Raw genomic sequence first — 16,690 nt, forward strand, 5'->3', positions numbered from 1 at the left:
CAATAGGTAGGAAGAGAATGAAACCTCCTTGTAAGTTTTATTTTAAGCAAAATGAAGATTCTCAAGCAAAAATGAGAAAATCTTATCATCGGCTGCAAATCCTGGCTCATGGGTCATGTGTCTTTTCAAAACGTTTCTCCTTTTCTTTCCTGCATTAAAAGTTTCCCCAATTGAAGGAAGTAGGAATTCAGCTCAGTTGAGCAATTTTACTGAGTGCTCCACATGCGCACACATAGCCTTGAGTAACACTGACGAAAGGAGTGACTCAACGCTGCCCGTGAATCCTTTGCAATGAGTGCGGTTGATAAGAGGGGTCTGAGGGTGGGGAGATGAACAACCTACCCCATCTCTGGGACACAGGGCGACTTGTTCCTGAGACATGCAAGGCTTGGTGGGCTGAGCAGTGCTCAAGGGGGAAGTTTTCCTGTAAAGGTATGACCTACTGTAGAAATACATGTTTTTTTGGGGGGGGGGAGGGAGCAGATGAAAGATGTTTTGTTTCTGTTTTTTTAGCTCCTTTCCAAATGAAACCCCAAGTACAGGAGACAAAGGAACCTAATGGTGTAATCAGAAATGGCACAGAAAACCCTAATTCTACTATTTAAAAATGTTACTGTAATGAGGTTGAATTCAAATTCATCCACAGAAAAATGTTAATGGTCCTTTGCTAAATAAATTGATTTTGTAAGCAGTGTATTGTAAGTGGTAAAGGTTCTCTGTGTCTGGTTAAGGCAGAACTTTTAACGCTGTAACGTTACCACTTGGGGTACCCTCCTACCCTCTCCTTACGCTGTAGTTTCCCCATCTGTCAAAGTCGCCGTGGTAGTGACCATCTCTGTCAGCTAAGGAAAAGGAGATGGTACAGCAGGTGCAAAGCCAGCCCCAAGTAAGCACTCGGCAAGGGTAAGCTCTCTGTCTCCTCTTCTGGAGGAATCTGCTACTATGAAAGCAATGTTATGTTACACTAATTACAAATGGTCACTATCTGTTCTTTGATGTAAAATTCGTTTCATTGTAATTTGTTATCCCAGTAAAATTTATTTTTATGACTTTGAAAAGAACAAAAAATGCAGTCCGTTTAGGAGTCTGCATTTCAAATACTTTCCTAATTCTCACAATTTTCTTATATCACAGGGGTAATGAACTTGCAGTTCAAAGAGTGTTCACATAGGGCCTTAGGAGTCCTTGAACCCCAGAAATTGCAAAATTGTATCATTGAATAGAGGTAGATTTTTCCAGGGAGAATGTCCATAACTTTTATTAAGTGGACCCCCCGCCCCAGCCGCCGCTGTAGTGATGTGTCTTTCACTATACTCTAGCTTTTCAATTATATATGAAATGTAATATTTTTGCTGCCTACCTTTATGGTAATAAAAATGGCTATGGAGGGGGATGCGAATTGGTTAAAAAAAAAAGAGAGAATAAATCAGTAAATCAAGAGAAAAGCCTGGTGCAGAGCTACAAAAGTGGGATGAACACCCCACACTCCCCGGTTGATGACCCACTGAAAAGCAAGAAGCAAGCAGCGGTCCGGGGGCAGCGGATCCATGGTAAGGAGGTGAACAGGATGACATTTGTAACTATAGTCAACACACCATCTTTTTTTATTTTCCTGTTGCATACATTTTTTTCTGCTGTCACAGTCATGAACCAAGAGGAAATGTTTAAGAAAAATTTAACGTCTCTTGGTCTTCCCTGGTGGCTCAGAGGTTAAAGCATCTGCCTCCAATGTGGGAAACCCAGGTTCGATCCCTGGGTCAGGAAGATCCCCTGGAGAAGGAAATGGCAACCCACTCCAGTATTCTTGCCTGGAGAATCCCATGGACGGAGGAGCTTGGTAGGCTACAGTCCACGGGGTCACAAAGAGTCGGACACGATTGAGTGACTTCACTTTCACTTTCATTGCAAATGTCAAACTTTGGAGCTGGAGGAAACATCTCTGAGCTCCAGGTGCTGCAGATCCAGGAGGGGCAGAGGGGAGCTCTGGTTCCTGCAGAAAATGTCCAGACCATTCTGGCCTCCTTCACTCTCACCCCCATAGGCTGGTGTCCCCAGAACAGGGGAAACTGCCCTTTGCCTCTCTCCCTTGGGCCTTCAGTGACGACTCTGGAGCCCTTTCTTGGCTGCGGTCTTTGGACTTGATCAGTTTTCCCATGGGCAGGGCAGGGTGGCTTCGGGGGCCTCAAAGATTTCCTCCTCTGGGAATGGATGCTCCCTAGAAACAGTTTTTACTTCTGCCACGTGGACCTTGGCTACTTGGCATCTAGGGAGCCCTACGGACCCCCGGCTTGGCCTCCACCTCCATCTATGGACTCGAGGCTGCCCCCACCCACCCCAACTCTCCACCTCATTGCCAGCCACATGGCACCATTTCTTTGAGGGTATCTTGTAACAGGCAGTGATTTTCAAACGTTTTTTTAAGGTAGTGGAATTATTCTTTCCAAATGAACTGCTGAGCCAAAATCCAACCCATAAAACAGCTTGAAGAGCTTGGATAGGGAACTGGTCATATCTTGACAGACTGAGCTTCTCAGCCACAGAGCCACTCTACGGCACCCCACAAACCCCAGGAACACAACCGAGAAATGCTTGGGAGAAGGGCGCAGAGCAGTCACTGGTCACTCGTCCTGTCGAGTTTCTTGATTGTACCGAGTGAAATCCAATTCTAGGCCCCCTGATCAGTGAAGGAATTCATCAAAAGGCTGCTGTAAAGCTAAGGATTATAAGGAAGGCTGGGAGAAACAGGCTCAAAACTGGAAACAAAAGGGTCTAGATCAGCTGAGCTTCTGAGAAGAAGGCCATGTGTGAGCACACAGTTTATGTAGCACGCAATCCCAGGGTGCCAAGTGCACTTCCAAGTGCACAAGTGCAATTCCAGGGCACCACACTTGTGCCTTTGGGGTCCCTTGGGAGGTGATGTTCAGAGAGCTGGCAGTTCAGAACAACAGTGTCCTTCCTGCTGCTGTGCGCCAAGTGCTTTGCCTATTTCAGCCTATTTCATCCTCTCCACAGCTTTCAGAACATCATACAAATCGTTGGGAGCCCTTGTTAAAATTCAGATTTCTACATTTTGCCCCTTGGGATTCTATCTGATGATAAAAGTTCTTGCGTGGCAGCCTGGAAATTTCCATTTTACAAGAACTCCAGCTGATTCTCATGCGGGTGGTATAGAGAATACACTTGGAGGAACACTGGTGGACATGCCAAATTTTATACAGACAGGGCAAGTTTCACCTACAGCCAAGATCCCACAGCTGGCAAATTTGCAAAGAGGGGGTTTGAACCCAAACCCTTCTGGTTCCAAAGCATGTACACTTTTCATTAGACTCAAGGTACCATCTCTTTGTACCTGTTTCCAAAACTTTAGTTCCCTAATGTCCCAAATATCAGTTCATATGTTTTTTTCAAAGTGATTTTATTAAAAATAAAACAGATTTATTTTAAAATAAAAAAATGTTTATTTCTATAGAAACTTGGTGTCATTTGCCACTTGCTATAAATGGGAATTTGCTATACATGTCACAGATGCCAGGCCTGCAGCTGGAAGGCAAGAGCTTGGCCCATCCTGAGAACAGCCAGGCTGAAACAATGCAGCCTCCACATGGGGCTCACTTGCTCACTCCTCGCTACTGAAAAGCAAGCAAATGAACTTGACATTCATATCATACTCATGCGGTTTCCTTAACTTGACGAGCACATAGGGACTCACAGGTGAGGTTTCCCCACTGTTTTTTCATGCTGCTTGAGCTATTTGAATGTCTTCCTGGGTTGAGGGTCCACAGCCCTCCCAAGTCTCAAAGGAATCCATTATTCAAAAGAAGGTAAGAACTGCAGTTGAAATGAATGTTTTCAGTCTTGCTTTTCTCTTTAGCACCCACCTCTTGCCTAATCGTCAAGAATCCCTCCAGGTGTGCTTTGGTCGTTTTCATTCTTCCCAAGTGGGACTCGTTTTGAAAGGACATTTTGCCCATGTTTCCAAGATGGCCCTCTGGAAAGGTACAAGGCACCAACAGAAAGTCTGTGCCCTGAATGCATCATGACATCTTGTCCTTCAGATGTCTGCTCTGTAACTAATCTGTACCTTTGGTCTGGATGTTGCAATAAGTTGCAGCATTTCCCTATAGCTTTCATTTAAAAAAAATTATAAATGGAATTATAAATTTTTATATAATGTATAAAAATTATGAAGGGAACATCCATCTAAATCCATAGGTGGATGGCAGATGGCGAGAGCCAGGTTTGCCCCTGTTGGAGCAGGGGAAGAGGTCAGAGTGACCCACTGCTAATGGATTCGATCTGGTGATTTGGTGTGAGACTTTACTATTAGTTCTTGCTTGGTTTAACCTAGACCCAGTACATGTGAATACCCAAGTTAGTACACACACATATATTTCCTTGTTCTGTCAACTGAGGGGCCTGGAAGCAATGACACCTCAGTAGCAACAGGCACACCCAGTGCCTAGATTTTGGTTTCTGATAGAATTCTCCAACAGAAGGAACCAGACCTCTTGGAGAAATGATTGCTGGACTGGGGAGGAGATAGAGAAGATCTGAAGTATCTCGAAGTGGCAGGAAATAAGGAGAAGCTGAAAACAAAACAAAACAAAAAAAACCTCTGAGAACAAACAAAATGCCATGATGAAGACATGTCAAAGGGACCCAAAAGCCAACTGAAGAACTCCCAATAGCCAAAGCTGGAACAAATTGGGCAAAGCAAAATAAAGTTGAATTGAATTATACCTCCAAATATGAAATAAATATACTTGAGTTCATACTGATACAAATAATGGCTAAAGAAAGAAATAAATGAGGAGAATAAACTAATCTCCCATGCAGAAGAACTCTAAATAATTTATGAAGAAACTGCACCATGAAGGAGAGGGAGCCTAACTTCCCATTCCTTAAGCATAGTGACTTTTTCCAAAAAGGACAGTATAGAAAGAGAGGGAGTTAAAGAGTAACAGTGGAGAAAATTGATTAATTCTCCCTCAACCAGGTGATCAAGGCTAGCATCAACAGTGATGTCAGGATGCCTGTTTGTGTTCTTGATATGACGTGACAAGATGGTGCTTGCTTGGTGGCTTTCCTTCCCGAAACACATTATCCCAGTCGGATCATGAGAAAAACACCAGACAAATTGCAATCGAGGAACATTCTACAAAACATCTGACCTGTACTTTTCAAAGCTGTCAAGGTCCTCAGAAACATGGAAAGCCTGAGAAGCTCTCACAGTCAAGAGAAGTCCAAGAGAACAAAACCCCTAAATGTGGCATAGGGCCCTAGATGGGATCCTGGAGCAGGAAACAGAAATTACGGGAGAACTGGAGAATATTCAAATAAAGTATGAGCTTTAGTTAATAATGGTATATCGGTGTTGGTTCATTGCTTGTGATAAATGTACAATACTAATATAAGATGTTAATAACAGAAGTAATTGAGACTGGGGTGTACAGGAACCGTCTGCACTCCTTGCCAAAATTCTCTAAATTTAAACTGTTCTAAAATTAAAAGTGTATTAAGAAAAGGAAAATGAAAATTATGAAATGATTCAACTGTAAAGAAAAGTTTAGAAAGTAATTGAAGAGACACATAGGTACCCATCAGCTAGGTTTAACAGATACTAGCATTTTGCCCCATTTGTCTTTCCAGGAACCATTTCCATGCATGTTACATATGTATATTTCCACGAACAAGATATGCTGTTGTTTTTGTGTTAATAGTTACATGAACAGTGCATGCATGCATGGCTAAGTCACTTCAGCCCAACACTTTGTGATTCCACGGACTGTAGCCCTTCAGGCTCCTCTGTCCATGGGGAGTCTCCCGGCAAGAACACTGGAGTAGTTGCCATACCCTCCTCCAGGGGATCTTCCCAAACCAGGGGTCGAACCCAGGTCTCCTGCATTTCAGGCAGATTCTTTACTGTCTGAGCCACCAGGGAAGCCCTTATAAACGGTAGCATGTGGTTATTTAACTTTTGCAAATTGCTCCTTCATACAATATTGGTTGTTAAATTTATCTATGTTGATCATGATTACTTATATCTAGCTCACTCATCTTGACCTCTGTATAGTATCTTATTGTAAAAATAACACACCATTTTTCATCCTTCCCCTGAGGGACAATTAGGGATATTTTTTTTTCTTTACGGTTGAAAATAATGTTTCTGTGAATACTCTTACATGTGTCTTCCAGTGCAAATGTCAAAAGATTTTAGGATATACTCCGTATGAGTGGCATTGTTGGGTTGTAGGGTAGGTACAAGAATTCAGTTCTGCCAGTCATCCCTGTGAAAAGCTGGTACAGTCCAATTCTTAATTTTGCCAACCAGATTGCTGAGTATATTTTCCTGCTTATTGGCTGTTCTGATTTCTTCTGTGAATTGCCTGTTTATGGCTATTGCGTTTTTTTTTTTTTTTTTGTATTGAGTTGCTTAAAAATTCCTTACGGAATACATATTTAATTTGTTACAAAGGTAATGCAAGATTCTTGGGTGTCTGAATCCAGTGGAGACTGCAGCAGGCACACAGGGTCTCACGAAAGCCAGCTGTCCATCTCTTCAGAATTGCGCGCTCAGTGATCTCACACTCGTTGCTTAAATTAGCCATGGTGGAATCTTGGAATCTTAGAAAATCAAGGAAAATTAGAAAGTTCTAAAAATCAGGGCTCCCACCCCCTGCTCTGACATAGCCCACTGCCGGACACACCAGTGCACCGCTTATCTTAACCTCCACCTGAGTCCCACTTGCCTCAACCATCCCCTTAATATGATTGGTTTGAAAACAATCCCTGACCTCCTAACTTGACTTTCTGACCTGTTGGAACTCGGTTTTGGACCTCTTTCAGGAGCTACTTCATTAGGGTTTCTATAACGTAAAATACATACAATATCCTATTAAACTAATACCTCTTCAGCTTTGAAAGACAGAAAGTGAAACTGTTAGTCGTTCAGTTGTGTCCGACTCTTTGCGACCCCATGGACTGTAGCTTGTCAGGTTCCTCTGTTCACGGAATTCTCCAGGCAAGAATGCTGGAGTGGGTAGCCCCATTCCCTTCTCCAAGGTATCTTCCCAATCCAGGGATTGAACCCAGGTCTCCTGCATTGCAGGCTGATTCTTTACCATCTGAGCCTCCAGGGAAGCCCAATACATCTTCAACTTTGAAGCTGTTCACTATTCATTTAAAGCAAAGGGAGGCCCCTTCAGTGGCCATAATACACAATTATCCAAGCCCAGAAGTAGAACCCAAATAGCTAGTGATCCTGGCATTGGAAGGGACCTCAGATGTTACCATGCTGGCCTCTGTTAATCCAGTGCTTCTTTGGACAGTTTGCCCAGTAGGTGTGGATCCCGTCTCTGCCTCCTGATGCTGAGCTCTTTCCCACACAAGGCAGTGTTGCAAGCAGAGCCTGCAAGATAACGGTAGTTATTTGTTTCTGCTGGAAAAGAAGAAACATTCTTAAAAACAACCGATACCTCCTTTCCTTCCCGTTGGGCTAGCTCTGCCCATTGGAGTTACCTGGGTCAAGCCTAGGAATCATTTTCCAAGCGTATGAAAACAGATGTCACATGAAACTTAATGTCTGTATGTCTTAATCACCCCTCATGGGATACAGGAAGCAATCCTTTGCCGTTCTTGCCCTGCGCCAGTACGGCGTTCTCTTGTGGATCCGTGGTCCTCCACAGACAGACATAAACACACCGATTCTCCAGATGTGGTCTGCACACTGTGGAACAGCAGAGAGCTACGTAACTTTAAGGTCTCACTTATTTGCAGCGGGTCCATGAGGCCAGCAACAGAGTTTGGTTCTATTACGGAGCCTGACACACTGATGCCTCTCAAATTATTTTTTTCGCTGAAAAAATGTGCAAATATATTCTATAGAATAAGGCTTCACCAGAACTTAATATCCAGAAGAGAACATTTTGCAGGAACATTCTCAATGATCAATAAGGGGATTATTCCTTCTGTGGGTCACCTGTGGCCACTTGCTCCAGCTGCGGCTGTGATGATATTTTTGCTCATCTTTCCATATTTGTATTCTTGGAATATATATGGGAATTTAGAACTGGTGAAAAAAAATGTGTCCTGCTCTAAGAAACTCCAATATGTGAAAAATCTAGATTAAGAAAATGCATTAGGAAACAATTATCCCTGGAGTCTGGCCTCTGTTGCCTGTGCATTGATTTATAGATTATTAATTATTTGACAAAGAAACTAAAGGTCGAAACTCTACTATGGGATACCAAAGTACCACTCTCAACTAGAAACCAAAGAAAGAAATCATGGTATTTTTAGAAGCAGGAAGGTCTACTCCAATACGATCATTTCATGGGGGAGAAAACAGAGCCACACAGCAACCGGCGGAGTCACACTGCTTTGCAGAGTGGGGCGGGGCATGCTGCTGACAAAACGTCTCAGGGCTGGTGGCTTTAATCAGAGTGAAGAGAAATTTTGATTTAACTCCACTTTTCAGGTACTTCTAAGATGCATTTCAAAGATGAAGAAGCATCTTTTGTGCTCTCTGCCAGCCAAGGATCCTTCAGATTGAAAGGGAAGCAGTCAGGACGGCAGACCCATCTCAGAGATCAAGTGAAATGGTGCCAGAACAGGGCTCCGGGGATGGCTTGCTTTCCCACAGATGATGATCGGGAGTGGAACACCCCCACACCCTCAGGCCAGCGTCGGCTTGTGGAAAGCTGGGCAGCGAGAGAAGCCTTCCAGCCTCCACCTTGGATCCATGGTGAGCACAAGGGTGCCTGTCCCTCCTGGCTCAGGCCTGGGTTTTCCAGGAACTCCCCTTACTGATGTTTCACCAGAACGTGATTCTGGAAGTAGTCTCCCAAAGATGTCCCCCTGTCCCTGTCCAAATGTTTTCTGAAACCTCCACCTTGCATTTCAAGTGTTATGGAGGAATGTTGCACTGATGGCTCCATAAGCTGGCTGTCCCTGAGCATCTAAAGTAGGAAATCTCAAGGTGAGTGTAAACAGATCTCAGGAAGACTGGGACTCACATCGCTGTGGCTGTGCAGGCACTGGGAACAGCTGGAGAGCCCTTCTTTCTTTCCTGCCCCTGGGTTGCTTTGTGGAGACCCCTTGGTGGCTTCTTCAGCTCAAGCCCTTTGTAGGGGACCTTGGGCAGATGTATCTCTGAAAGTGCATTTATATTTGCAGAGACAGCTGTGGGCATGGAGGTTGGAGATGAGTTCTACTAACTCACATAATAGCAAAAATGGAAAGCATTGTGCTAAGCTTTTTTAGAACAGCTGCAAAATTTCTAAATTACATAATGGACTCTTTCAAACTTAAAATTTAGATATAATTACACACAACGAAGTGCATCTATCTTAAGTGTACAGTTTGACTTGTTTTTGATGGATGCGTTCGCTACCATGCTTTTGAGGCTCATCTATACTTTTGTATGCATTTGTAGTTCTTTCTTTTTTATTGGTATGCAGTATTGCGTTGAATGGATAGATCACAATTTGTTTGCGCTTTTCCCTTTTGAGGTACATTTGGGTCGTTTCCAGTGTTTTGCTATTAGGAGCAAAGCAACTATCAACATTCCCATATAGGTCTCTTTGTGGATATATTCTCATTTCTTTTGGTTAAATAGCTAGGGATCATGAGTTAGGTGTTTATTTAACCTCACAGGAAACTGCCAAACAGTTTACATAATGCACTCAATTAATGAACCTGATTACTTATGAAGTCAATTTTCTGACATTTTTTGTTTCATGATTTGTTTTTGTCTTGAATTTCATTGATAGGATATGGGTAGTTATTCTTTGAAATATATCCTTAAGAATAAGACCTTGATTAACTATACAATTTTAGTGATTCTTTAATGCTTCTGATTTGTTTATACAAACAGCTTGGAATCTGGAAGAATCCTACTGGACACCTGGGATGATCTTTCATGAATCTCTCCCATATTTTTCTTATTTTCTTTAATATTTTATACATACAGAAATATGTGTAACATATGTGTTAGTTATAAGCATAATTACAAAATGGAAATCTGTAAGTCTACCACCCCATCCGAGGATGAAAGTGTTTCCAGGAACACTGCATGTGCTTAGCCATTTGCTCCGCTTTTTTCCCAGAAGTAACCAAGATCCTGGGTTTTGTGCTCTTCATGAATCCCCTTGCTAAGACAAAACCAAAGCAAAACAAAGATATTATAGCCTGTAGTTAAATATTTTGCTTTAAAATTTGCCTCTTGTTTTCCCTGCTTTTAAGAGCTTTGCCAAGATGGGAGTATGTGTACAGTTTTTTGGAACTTGCACTTCTTTACCTAACATTGTGTTTCAAAGATCTGCTGGTGTTGCATGTGGCTGTAGCTCATTCATTTACTGTTGAATGACATTCCTTTCTGGGAATATATCACAGTACGTTGTATTACCTGTCAACTGTCATCTGTAGTGTTTCCCATATTTTTCACTCCATATATATTACACTGAGCGGGGGTGGGGTGGAGGTGGCAGGGGGAGGCGGGGAACCTGGTACATTTAGCCCAGTCATTTGAGATATAACTCTTTTCAAGTAAACAGTTTTTATAAAGTGAAAATGAGCAACCAGCTCCAGTTCCAAAATAAGGGAAATTTATAGGATACCTGAGGAAAACTGCATAAAACAAAACGTGCCACACATTGGCAGTGTAGGTGTAAAGACTCCAATTAATGTTTTACTATGTGGTTTTATTTCCAAGGTTGAAAAAATAAGTTTGACTTTGGTATGTAGAATGTAATAATTGAAGAAAATACAAATCACCTTTTATGTGTAATCAAGGTAGAGCTGAAAGGCAATCTAAATTTTGATTCTCTTTGTCTAAATATTAAGGCATATAATTAAAAATCTAACTTAACTATCTAAAATAATTTAATCTTATTGACATCTTAGTACTTTAGGATAAAACAGCATTTTAAAAAATCACAGAGGAAAAGTCATTTTCTTAAAAAAAAATCCTACAATTTAAGTAACTGTATGCATTCCTCTTTATTCCATATACCTCTTATGTTCTCAGGGACAAATGAATGAATTTACTAATACTAAAACTATATTGTGTAGTATTTAAAGATTTTATATTAGCATCACTCCTTTAAAAACTCAACTCTAAACTTTTGTCTTAATTTAGATGTATTGTAAAATCCTGAATACTAAATATAATGAAGATATGATATTGATATTCCTTTACATTGAATTGCAAAATGGATCTGTAGGCATCAAGACCAACTTCATGTAGGGTATTGTCTGGAGAAATATTTTAAAATAAAATTTAAAAATATAAGTAGATCAAATTTTAATTATTCATATGGCAGTGCCTACTTTTAAAATGATACGTGCGAAGTTTCAATTTCTTTTTAAAGATTCTAATTTCCTTCTTTCTTTGTTAATGTCCAGGAATATCTAAAACTGGAACATTTTAAAATTAAGTTGAATTTCAGCTAAACAAAACAATCCCGTATGAATGACTTAAGTAAGAAAAGATTTATTTCCTTCTATCCAACTGACTCACTGAATTGAGCTAAAAATTTCCAAGAGGCAAATGATGTAGGGAATAAATATAGGGGGGAAAGGGCTAGGTTTCCAATATAATAGCTTTTGATTTGTTTTCAGCTCTGAATTAAAAAAATTATTTACGAACGATGGGATGCACAATGTAACGTGGAAATCTTTTACAATTAGAGTAAAAAAGGAAACCTACTTTCCTTTAGAACAGATCCGATCTCACCAGACAGCTTGAGTATTTATGAGACAAACACTTCTCGACATCCACAACTCTTATTAGCCATCTTCTTTTTATTTGCTGTTGACACCAATTAGCCTGAGTCACGAAGCCGGACCACATTAAAGGCGGCACGTGGTCCAATCACTATGTTTAAAAGTCCACGTATTTCAAACTCCTCTCTCTAGACCTCGCTGGGCTGTTTCCCGCTTTAAGGACCTGGTTCCCGCAGCATTTATTCATTAGATGGCAGTCCAGGGGCAGGCTCTCTTTGGGGAAACCCCTCCTCGGGCACCTTCAAGAAAACCACGGAGGAGACCGGGCGGGCGCTGGTTTCCAGTCCTGTACGCAGCGAAGGAGGGAAGAGAGACGCGCCCGGAAGGACGCGAGCAGGTGCGGGTGGGCTCCCGCAGTGGCGGCTCGGCGATCGGGCGCGGCGTGTCGCGGCGAGAGCCCGGCCAGGAGACTTCGGCCCCAGGCCCCGAGCGCATCCTCCTGGGGCCCCCCCGGCACGCCCCCTTGGCCTCCGGGGGCCCCCGCAGCCCCGCACCGAGCACGCGCCCCGGCCGCCGCCCGCAGCCGCCCACGTGGTGGGGCCGGCAGAGAAGCGAGTCAGCGAGCCGCTCCCCGGACCCGCCGCGGGTCTCCGGTGCCGGGCCCGCGCAACCCAGCTCGGCCGGCCCCCGGCCCGGGCCCCCAGATTTCCTCTCCCGGAGGGAGGGGACACTCGGCGGGCCGGCCCTCCCCGCGCCCGCCGCGCCCCCTGGCGGCTGCGGCTGGGACGCGCCCAGGGCCCGCGGGGCGGCCCGTCTGGGCCCCCCTACGCCCGCTCCGGGCCCCCGCGGGCAGTCTCCTCGGGCTCCGGGGCCCGAGCCGCGCCCTTCCCCCTGGCTCCCCGCGAGTCCCGGGACTGTGGGCTCCCCTGGGGCGACGCCGCGGCCGTCCCGGCCTTGAGCCAAAGTGCCCGCTTAGTAGCCTGGTTTGGGGCGTGGGGGGGGCGTCTCCTTTCTCCCAGGTATGCCCCTCCCGCCACATTCGAGCTTTCCAGCCGGCTGCGAGAAAATGCCGCATGCACGCACTTATTTATTTATTTTGCAACAGCTGCAAGACACAATGAAGCTTTTCAAGAACCGGGGCAACGCGCGCTCCAGCCGCGCTGTTGTTGTTTTCAATGAACCTCTCGGGCCTCGCGCTCCCCGCCCAGCCCGGCCCAGCCCCTCCCCCGCTCCCCAGCCCGCTCCTCTGCCGGGCAGGGCCCGGCGCCGGGGGCATTGTTTTTGGAGTCTTGCGGGAGGGGCGCGCGCGTGCAGGCTGGCCGGCGCAGTGCGGTGGGGGTGAGAGCAGGGGCGCGCGCGCGCGGGAGCCGGTGCGCGCGGGCGGGGCGCGGGGGCGGCGCCTTGCCGCCTAGCCGCCCGCGCCGGGGCTCCGCTCCGCACGTCCCTGCGTTCCTGGGCTCCAGCTCTTGGCGCGCGCCGGCCGGGGCCCGGCCCTCCGCGCGCCGGGGCTGCGGCTGTGGCCGCTCCAGTGCGCGCGCGCGTGTGAGTGTGTGTGCGCGGCCCCGAGCGCACGCGCGCGTCAGGCCCCAGTGTGTGGCAGCGGCGGCGGCAGCGGCGCGGCGGGGCTGAGGCTTTTGTTTACCAGCATTAACTCCGCTGAGCGGAAAAAAAAAAAAAGGCGGGGGGAGGGAAAAAAAAAAAAACAACCCGAGGAGGAGCGAGCGCACCAGGCGAACTCGAGCGGCGGGCGAGGGAGAGGGACGCCACCGGCGAGCCTGGCCCCGGCGCGCCCGTGCCTGGAGCTTGCAGACCCCCGGGCCCTCCACGCCCCTCCCGCGCGAGGGGAGCTCCACGGCGCGCCGCGGCTTTGACCTTCAGCGAGCCGGAGCCCCCGCGCCGAGCCGGCGGCGGGCGGGGGCCGGCGCGGGGCGGGCGGCGGGAGCGCTGAGCGCGGCCGGCCCGCCGCTTTGTGTGTGTCCTGGATTTGGGAAGGAGCTCGCGGCGGCGGCGGCGGCGGCGGCGAGCGGAGCCCGGCGGAGGAGGAGCAGCAGGAGGAGGAGGAGGGGAGCGGCTCATTCATTTTTCCTCCGCATTTCTGCCCCCGGCCGGCCTCCCCCGCGACCCGGGCTCCGGGGCAGTCTTGCGAACTGCGTCGCGCCCTCCCGCCGCGGAGGCTCGGGCGTCGGGCCGCCTCCCCCTCTGTCTGGGGTCGGGTTTGTTTTCCTTCGCCAAGACGGATCCGGGCTTGGCCCCCTTCTCTTCGCAGTTTTTCCTCCCTCCTGCCTCTCTGGGTTTGAAAATGGAGGCCGACGACGCAGACAGCCCGCCCCGGCGCGCCCCGGGTTCCCGACTCCGCCGAGCGCTGGGCCGCGGCTGCCGGCGCTGAGGGCCGCCCGCCGCCACCGCCCGCCCCGTCCGCGCCTCCCCGCGGACCCCCGGCCGGCGCCGCCTCGGGAAGTGGTGTCGCCTTCGCCCTTGTTTTTGGAGGTGGGCGGGAGACGAAGACTCGGAGACTTTTTCTTTTCCTCCTCCACCCCCCCCTTTTTTTTTTTTGAGAAAGGGGAATTTCGTCCCAAATAAAAGGAATGAAGTCTAGCTCCGGAGGAGGGTCCCCGACCTCGCTGTGGGGACTCCTGTTTTTCTCCGCCGCGCTCTCGCTCTGGCCCACGAGTGGAGAAAGTGAGTATGTGCCCGCCGCCCGCGGCCACTGCGGGAACTTTTCCTCCGAGGGGCTGCGCCCTGTTTGCGAAACCCGAGTTGCCACCGTCGCAGCTGTCGGGCTCCCGGGCCCTGGGGCCGCGGGGCGGGGCGCCGAGGGGCTCGGCCGCGAGGCCGAGGGGGGAGCCCCGGGGCCCAGGTCGTTGGTTCGGAGGCCCGCGCGGCCCCGGGCTCGGCGCATCCCCGCGCGGGAAGGGCCTCGGTGGCTCTCCCTTCCGCGGTCCCGAGAGCCCTGCCCCGCGGCCCGGCTGTCTGGGCTGCGCTCCCTACTCGGTGGCCCGCGGCGGGGCCAGGCCCCGGGGCGCCAGCGGGGAAGTTCGCGCCCGGCCGCCCGCACCGCGCGCCCCTCCCGGCGCGCGGGGCCTCCCGACACGCGGCGCGCAGGCGGCGGTGACAGCTCGCGCGGCGCCCTCGCGGCTGGGGCAGGTTCGGTGCCCGGGGGGTGGGAGCGGGCAGCCCGCCGGTCCCGGGGATGCAAGGTGCCCAGTGGGAGGTGCCCGGCGGGGAGGCCCCGCGGCCCCGGAATAGGTTTCCTTCCTGCGCGACCTCCTGTCGCTCGCCGCGCTTGGCCCCTGGGGCTCTTTGGGTTCCCTGTCGCTTTCGCCGGATCCGCGGCGGGTCGCCAGCTCTCTCCGGCCTCCCCGGGCTTCTCAGTGCGGCTGGAGGCGCGGGGAGCGTTCCCACTTAGATCTCGCACCCCACGGTGCAGCCCCTGGAAAAAGGCGAAGTCGGGAGCTCGTCGTCAGTCGGGCTGTTCCGGACAGCGCGTCCAGACCCCGAGTTCAGAGGGTTTGGGGGCCCCTTCTCCCCGTTTTATAGCGGCCCGTGGACGCTCTTTTCGTCCCGGCGGGGCTAGGGTTGGTAGGGCGGCCTCCGACTGTGCGGGAGTGGGTGTGTGGTCGGAGCCGACGTGCATTTTCACACACGTGCTCGCAGCCACACGGCCTCCCAGGGACACCGTGCCCCGGGGAGAGGTGGCCCGCGTCGCGGTTTCGGTCGCGCGGGGCTCCGCGGCGGTGGGCGTGCGGCCCCGGCCTGGGCTTCGTGTCCCGAGTTGTGTTGCGCGCCCCCCACCCCCCGCCCGCGCTTCCTCTGCACAGAGTTAATAAGCAATATCGCTCCACGCGCTGCCGCTTGCAACCTGATAGCTTTTGTTTTGGTGGTGTCGGCTAGGGGTAGGGACGGGCAGGGAGCGGGGGAGAGAAAACTTAGGGCCCCGCGGTATGTGGAGCGGGGAGAGGAGGGGTTTCCATTCTTCTCCAAACGGTAAAGGGAGGCTCTGCTGGTCCATTCGCGACGGCAGAGTATCTTGAGCACGATTATAAAGTTTAAATGCAGGCACAGAACTGGGGCTGGGAACGGCGAGGGCGTGTTGGTGAGTAATGTTTGCCGAGTGTATGCAGGTGGTGCCAATTAACTTTGAAAAATCACGACTGCGCCTTCCAGAGTGAGGGGGAGAGTCAGGAGGCAGCGGGGGCTGCCTGGCCGCGTCTTAGGTGCAATTCGGAAAAACTGTTCGTATAAACAAACCCTTCTTAAACGTTTTGTAAGAAATGCGTTCACGACGGAGTACGAGCAGATTTTTACAGGATTAGCGTGTTTACTGCGTGGAGTAAGACTCGCCTTGAGTCCGGACCCTCCACAAATCTGAGCTCTCCTGCTCTTTGTTTCTGAAGTTTCCGCACGCTGGATTGGGCGAAAGGCTCTCGGCACCCTTCTAAGGCTCACAGATGGTGTTTGGGGGCACAGAGGGGGGCTTCTAGCCTTCGGAAGCTAAATATAGTTCAGGAGACACAAGAGAGTTAATCCATTTTATTACGGCATGTTGTTGAACTGTGTCGTGTCTCTAGTTTTATTTAATGTTAGTAAGTTCTGAAATTCACAACACCAGGGTTGGCCTTGCTTCTCCGATGCAGGACTCCGGGATTTTAAAATAGGATGTCTTGTTTGGAATTCTTGATGAAAAATACTCTTTGTGAAAGGTGTTTTGTTCTGTTTGTTTTTCTTGAGAAAACAGGCAGGAGAGGAAGGGGCGTTTTAACTACTTTTATAGTACAAGATGCCAAACTTTGCTCAAGGATCCCTTGCAAATAGTTGGTTTCTGAAAACTTGATGGATGGCCAGAAGGTGCCCCATTCCTGATTATGGTTTGTTGAAGTTCTAACTCACAACCTGCCCCTCCCTATAGCTAGGAAGTTTTCAGGAGTAAATGGTATGCTCAGCATGTGTTCAGCTCTTAGTCCAAAAG

General features: G+C 48.8%; 1 protein-coding gene across 1 annotated transcript in view; it reads left to right on the forward strand.

The window, feature by feature from the left end:
- Positions 14,266 to 16,690, forward strand: part of IGF1R (insulin like growth factor 1 receptor) — a 304,928-nt gene continuing 302,503 nt past the window's right edge. The window contains exon 1 of the mRNA XM_018065947.1: positions 14,266 to 14,403. Within this exon, the coding sequence (XP_017921436.1) occupies positions 14,310 to 14,403 (94 nt within the window). The 5' untranslated portion in view covers positions 14,266 to 14,309. The remainder of the gene's footprint in view (positions 14,404 to 16,690) is intronic.

Source organism: Capra hircus, chromosome 21 (assembly GCF_001704415.2).
Source record: "Capra hircus breed San Clemente chromosome 21, ASM170441v1, whole genome shotgun sequence".
In the NCBI taxonomy this organism is placed as follows: domain Eukaryota; kingdom Metazoa; phylum Chordata; class Mammalia; order Artiodactyla; family Bovidae; genus Capra; species Capra hircus.